Below are 7,154 nucleotides of genomic sequence, written 5' to 3'. Positions count from 1 at the left end.
AATGATGTGTGAGACTATAGTTGGACTATAACAATGATGTGTGAGACTATAGTTAGACTATAGCAATTGTATGTGAGACTATAGTTAGACTATATCATTGTAAGACTATAGTGGGACTATAGCAGTCGTATGTGTATGCATTGTATGTTTAGTGGAAGTTGTGGTATTCTGGGGAACTCTTTAAGCTTTGTGTTTACATTATAAAGTTAACTGTTTTTTTTTTCAAGTTGGTCCGATGAAAAAAAAAGAGGGGGGGGGGGGGGGGGGGGGGGTGAGGGCTCGACGTGACTATACTCACATCGATGTTTTACTTTGTCTGAGACGTCCGTTGGTTTTATAATATGACATTAATTTGACATTATATTTTGATGATTTTGAAACAAATGGTTGTTATGTTATTTATTCAAATGGGTTTTTAGATGATTGAATCTTATTTTAAAATGAAAATTTTGGAGATTACAAAATATTATCCATAAAACTTGGAACATATATTAGCAAACACTATAAGATAAGATAGTAAAGAGGAAACAAATGTCACAGTCATAAGACTAAAAGTTGAAACAAAAATCCTCTAGAAAGAACATGTACCAACAAAGGTAAGGTAAAGCTCAAAGAGCTACTCCTATATCACTCGGCTACTCTCTGATCATATGCATCCACACCTTTATATATGAGGTCATGTCTTCAGGAAGACCTAGCTCATTTAAGTCTAACCACACACTATCTATCTACTTCCTTCGCATATGTCTTCTCCTTACACCACGTATAATTACTATGTCCACCTTCTTAAGCACGGTAGTCGGTCATCTTCTATGGACATCTATAAACCACCGCAATCTCCATTCCCTCAATTTCTCGTTAATTAAAACAACTCCTATTGAGTTTTTGATCGTGGAGTCAGGGACACAATCCAACCTAGTCTTACCGCTAATCCATCACATCTTTATTTCTACAACCTCCATCTTCCTCAGTTTTTTTTAGTCGGCTGATATTCAGATCCATACAATATAATTGACCTTACAACCACCCTATATAATTTTTCCTTTAAGTTTAAATGGCAATTTCTTTTCGAACAATCTTGTGGATACTCTCCACTTTATACATCTCACTTTTATACGGTCACCTCCCTTGTATCTCACAATATACCTAGCTCGTACTAGCACAAAATGGTCCCATTTTCTCACAAAAATCTATAATTAATATCTTTAACTTGACCCTACTATAAATATGCATTCACGTAATAAATGCAAAACAAACATACGGTTATAGCGGTAATCATTTTATGGAAATTATACATAAACCAAGAACAATCGGTCACAATGAAATACAACATAGACACGATCCACATCTAAATCCAAAATTTACCACAAAAAACACCAAACGGAATAAAATCAAAATAATGCAACAACCAACGAGAGAGAGAGAGAGAGAGAATGCATCCACACTTTCGGCCTATATTCCCTTTGCACATCTTGTATTATCTTAGGCCATTCTTTTTCTCAAAAGCATCGATTTTGGAGTTTGAAGTCTCGAGTTTTTCACGTTTTTGTAAACTTGATAGCTTGGAGTTATTTGACTTTGATGATTTGTGTTGTTTACTTTAAGTCTTTAAAGAGGGTGGTAAGGCACATAACCCAACGTATTCCTCACATTCGTAACAACTTCATTGCACTTTCTCATAAGCCTTAACATTTGTTGTGATACATCCACTTTCTGACCAATATTTGGTCTTTGTAAGTTGTGCACATACTTTCCCCCCACACCCACTGGTGGTGGCGGTGGTAGTGGTGCCATGTCACCACCATAATTAAAAGATCGTGGTGTTGGTGTTGGTGTTGGTAATAACGGTGGTGCTAGTGGTATTAGTGGTGGTGCTAGTGGTATTAGTGGTGGTCTAGTAAATTGAACGCCAGAACTACTACCAACACCACTAGAAGTAGAAAGAGGAAGAGGAAGAGGAAGAAGAGGCAACGATGATGATGTTTTTTGAAAATTCTTACTATTAAAATCCATTGTTGCATGAGAAGAAGAGGAAGAAGAAGAAGAAGAAGAAAAAGAAGATGAACCACCTCCACCTCCACCTCCACCTCCACCTCCATCACCATTCTTTTTGTTCTTATTATGATGACTTTCATCTCCATCCAACACAAATTTTACACGAGCCGCCCCTCTGCCGCCGCCACCACCACCGTCTTCACCGCCGGATTTCTTCAGACATGATTTCAACTGAACTGCCGACTGCTGCTGGTGGTGGTGGTGCTGGTGGTCTTCTTTGACTTTGGCTGGTGGTTCGAAATCCGCCACCGCCCTGAGGCTGCACCTGACACCGGAGTTCCCAAACAAACTGCCGCTTCGGACCGCCATCTTTAACGCCTCCTGAGCATCCGCATGGTATTTGAAAACCACCCGACACTGCAATGACTTCCACAATATCCGAGTTGCTTGATAATCCATTGGTCCAAATCGCACGAATGTCGCCTTCAGCTCATTAATGGAGGGCAGAGATCCATCTGGCGGGAACCTCATTATTAGTACAGTCGGTGCTGCCCGCCGCCCCTGCCCAGGGTCAGGCTTTCGGGCAGGTGGGGCAGGAGGAGGATCATCCAGCTTCTTGATTACCTTCTTTTCTTTGGTTAAGTTTTTTATATCACCGACTTTTTTCTTCTTTCTTGCAGCCATTTCTTCCTGGCGATCGGATGGGCCCCGCTTTCTGCCGCCTTTAGTGGGGTCGTCTGGTCTGGCGGAGATGGTGTTTTCCGGCTTTACAGGCGGCAATTTCACAGTGTTCTCCTCCGGTGACGTGGCGGCATTGTCGGGTGGTGGTGAGGAATTTAAGCTTTTTTGAAAGACAAGTGAGCGGAATTTCAAGAAAACTTGTCTGGTTTTAATGGCTAATCCTTTGTTAATGGCATTGAAAGGATCAAGAGCGAGTGATTGAAGATCATTGAGTACATGTGAAAGCTTGAGTTCTTGAGGTTCTTGTTCTTTTTCTTCAATAGGTGTTTTAGAAGGAAAAGGAATTGGATCTTTTTCATGGATTTCTGTGGTTTCAGAGGATAAAGATTCTTTTTTTCTTTTCTTTTTCTTCTCCGGCGAGATGGGTTTGCCGGAGCTCAGTACTCCGGCGGGTCTTTTAGAAACTTTCACCTTTTTCGTCCCGTTTTCCATTATGTTGACCTTTTTGTCCTCCTCTGTCTTCTTCTCATCATCACCGGAAACATCTGACTCAGCCTTGGTGGTGGTCGCCGGAGAAGGGTCACCGGATTCCGGGAGAATAGGTATAGGTGTGTCTTCTTTTGAAGGCGATTCCGGGAGAATGGGAGGGTTTGTGACTTGTTCGGGTGGTGGTGGTGGTGGTGGTGTTGCCGGAGCTCTTTTTTGTAGGACAAAGTCACCGGCGGCAATGGCGGTGGAATCATCAACGTGGCTGAGCTGAGGAGAGGATGGAATTGGAAGTTTTTCTTTTTCCTTTTGGGGTGGTTTTAGTATCTCTTTAGATTCTTCTCTTCTTTTAAAGAGATATTTGTCTTTTTTAGCATTTTCTTTTGACTTATTTGACCTTGCCGGATTCTTTCCCTTGCCGGAAGTGTCAGCAAACACCTGCCGCCCACTCAAAGGGGCTGTAAAAAATATAACATCACCAGACATAAGTAATGATTTTATTTAGCCTCTTTATAAAGAATTCGCAAGTGTGTTATAACTTATAAACCAATTGAATATTTTAGGAACAACAATTATATTCCATTATAACATCAATCTGCTTTGTTTGAAAGCATAAATTACAAATCACAACAAGAATTGGAATTGTACACTTCACATGTAACATGTACTTCTTCTGTATATGATTCAGTACTCAACAACATAAACTTTAATTGAAGAATTCATGGTAAACAAATGATGCATAAATTATGGTTTTTGTTGACTCAAACTAACGAGTAGAGCTCATGAGAAATGAGAATTGTGATACTTAATCCTGCACAAATGATACAGGTACCTGACTAAAAACTAAGATTCATAGAACAGTTTATTGTTGCGGCCTTGAACTCTTGAAGTTCTAAAAAAAACACAACTAAATGCTCAAACGATACTGTAGGTTTCCAACAGTTGTCATGTAATGATAAGAAACTAAGGACAAGGACCCAGAAAAGAAAAAACAGAAATGAACATAAACAGTATATGAATTGATTACCTTTAGCTGGAGAAGGGCGATCTAGTTCGTGACCAAATGCTTGAGCATAAGTGTCATCAAATTCCTCATAAACTGCCCTTCTGTAAGAAACAACCCTAGCTTTGTTCTTTATAAGATCAATACCAACATGCTCAACGTTAGGCTCCAAAGCTAGCTGCCTGATAAAATCAAGAGCTGAACTTGGCTGGAAACTGGCCCTAGCTTTCTCAATAGCATTGATTGAGTATACAGCTCCAGGCTCATAATCAGCTACATCAACAGCATAATACCCTTTAACATCTGTCTTCCTGAAATTCTGCTTACTCCTACACATGCAAGACAAACCAAGTGCATTCCTTCTACTCACCTCATCCATTGCCTCTTCCACAGCTTTGACAAAAGTTTTTGAGCTAGTCTGCCGAGACTTTTCAGCAAAATTTGATTCAAATGGCATAAGTTCTGAAGGATCAAACCATCCATAACTACTATCTCCAAAGAAGGCAACCAAGAGAAGACCCTCCCTCTTTGATCTTCGCACAGAAGTGGTTGCAAACTCTTCACTGAATACATGACCAGGCCACCAAGGGTGGGACTTCACTTTTCCCCAAACCATATCCCCAACTTCATATCCATGACCAGGCGATCCCAGTCCTGATCCCTCCATTGATGACCTAACCTCGGTGCCCACACTCCCATTTGCAGCAAAATCATCAAACATCGAGAGCATTGAATCATATGCAGGCGATACTGATTCTTTTGACTTCGTCTCTTTTCTCCGTTGTCCCTTCTTGTGCTCATTTTTCGTACGCTTTACACTACCATGGTTCCTATCGCTAGACACGTCCTTGTTATCAGATTCAGAAACACCTAACTTGCTCGAATCCCCAGCTCCCCTATTATTTACATCGCTAACATTTCCTTCCGCCGAAACACTATCCAAGCTGCCCTCTGCAACAACACTTTCAACACCCTGCACAACTGTAGAGCTATCGGAGGGGCCAGTTAAATGTATCGATGCGGAATCTACTCTATTCTCTGAGCTACTACCATCAACAAATGATTCCGATTCCACCTTAGGGTTTGTACTATCTCCTAATTCTAAATCGCTGCCCATCATCACTCGCACGTATATCGAGCCCTAGAAAATTGAAATTGACAAACAATACAAATCGGAAACCTGTTGAATTCGTAGAAACATATCTTTCGCGGAAGCGAAAATCATAGAAATGTGCAATAAGTAAACAAACGGTGGTGGTGCCTGGTGGTGGTGTGTATGTGGGTGTGATTATCGAAACCCTAAAAAAGATTTTCACGGGTTTCGTTTTACGTATATACAGATAATACTATTTTATAGAGTAAATTACGTTTTTGATCCTTCTATTTATACATAGTTACGGATTTAGTCCATATAACTTTTTCTTTCACTCTTTGACCATGATATATATATATATATATATATATATATATATATATATATATATATATATATATATATATATATATATGAAAGTGGACATTTATACCCTCGCAACAGTAATACTCTTTTCAAGATTTAATTAACATTTGTTATTTTAGTCCATTGTTTAAAAACTATGAAATTGTTCGGCTAAAAACCAAGTCAAATTTTAATCTTAATCTTAATAATTATTAAAAAGAAACCTAAATGAAAAAATGAAAAAATAATAACACTTGATTGCTTTTCAATCATAACTTTTCCATCTTTGGATCTTTCTGCCGACATCATCATTGTCCATGTCTTTTTTTCCCGTCTAAAAAAATTAGTATGCGATTATGATTATCTTGTATCCATATATTTCAAATAAAATTAAAACAATTGTCATAAATATTATACTCTATAACCGCATAAAATCAGGAAAATGATATGAAATTATGGGTTTCCAACTTTCCATATTTTAAATGGCTAAATAACCATTTAAGTTCCTCATCTTTGATTTTCTCTCTCAAACCATGAACACAAATGACAAACCCTTTGATTCGTGCTTCCACTGCTACTACTATGCTATTCCAGTGCCCTGCCTCTCCTCTTAACTATGGCTCTGACTCCATCGCCCTAGCTCTCTGTTTCCATATTTTTTGTTTCATGTTTCCGTCGATTTGTGTATAGGTTCTACATTGTCTCTCCATGACGTTGTATCTGCTCCATTCTCTTTGAAAACCGAAAAACCCTAGACGTTGTTTTTTTCTTTATTATCTCGCACTTGGTAAGTAGTTCTTGCTTTCAATAAACTCATATTTTTCTATTGTTATGATGGAATGCAACAAAGAGACATCGCATTATTCTCAACTTAGTGTTCCTATGCCAAAGTATAACCCCCTGAAAAGCTTAGTAAAGCAAATTATGTGTTTATAGTCTATTTTGGATCAGGATTTACTTTTTTCCCTCAAACTTTCTACAAAATTTCAGGTGGAACACACTACTTCTCATAATGAACTATGTTAGAAGTTGCATACTTGATTCCATAGAGGCACACAAAGATTTTATAGTGATTGTTACTTTGAAATTAAGGGAAGCAACCCCACCTAGACCCCAACCTTTTCTTTCGCACCTCACTTTTCTCATCTCTGTTAGTCTCTCAGGCTGATCGCCACTGAAAAGGAAAATTTTGTTATACATGATGGTGGGTTGTTGATTTTGTTTAATTTGGAGCAATAGTCAAATTCTTCCAATTTGACAATTCAATAACTCTTAAGTTTCAATATGGATTTGTTAAATTCATTTTGAATCTCTGTTTATTGATCGCCCTACATCTGTGTGGTGGTTGTTTGAGCTTATCAACTTTCATTCATTGTTTTTTTGGTAACATCCACACTACATGTCGAAGTATCCTGTCGATTTTTTTGCAAATAATCATGATTCATAAGTTTTCGAATAGAAAAAAATCGACCACTTCATCAAAAGTAAGAGACCACCCTTCTTAACCTCTATTATTCAATCAAATTCCATTCGTAAATGAAATTGGGCATG

At 38.5% G+C, this 7,154-nt stretch overlaps 1 protein-coding gene across 1 annotated transcript; it reads right to left on the bottom strand.

Annotated features, from left to right (window-relative positions):
* Nucleotides 1-1,263: 1,263 nt before the first annotated feature.
* LOC145072174 (Tudor/PWWP/MBT superfamily protein) lies at nucleotides 1,264-5,473 on the bottom strand. The gene is made up of 2 exons (XM_079018559.1): nucleotides 4,190-5,473; nucleotides 1,264-3,620 (listed from the first exon to the last, which is right to left on the bottom strand). Exons 1-2 carry the CDS (start codon nucleotides 5,283-5,285, stop codon nucleotides 1,609-1,611), a joined length of 3,108 nt encoding a protein of 1,035 aa, XP_078874685.1. The 5' UTR covers nucleotides 5,286-5,473; the 3' UTR covers nucleotides 1,264-1,608.
* Between the last annotated feature and the right edge of the window lie 1,681 nt (nucleotides 5,474-7,154).

This window comes from Lactuca serriola, chromosome 9 (genome assembly GCF_051521515.1).
Source record: "Lactuca serriola cultivar US96UC23 chromosome 9, Lser_US96UC23_V15, whole genome shotgun sequence".
Lineage (NCBI taxonomy): Eukaryota > Viridiplantae > Streptophyta > Magnoliopsida > Asterales > Asteraceae > Lactuca > Lactuca serriola.
This window is presented reverse-complemented; position numbering and strand designations above follow the sequence as displayed.

What these genes read in the sequence shown, in the direction of transcription:
- LOC145072174 (XM_079018559.1), bottom strand. Translation starts at nt 5,285, where the DNA reads ATGATGGGCAGCGATTTAGAATTAGGAGATAGTACAAACCCTAAGGTG. An exon ending in TCGCCCTTCTCCAGCTAAAG is followed by an intron (nt 3,621 to 4,189) that starts GTAATCAATTCA and finishes TATTTTTTACAG; the next exon opens with CCCCTTTGAGTGGGCGGCAG.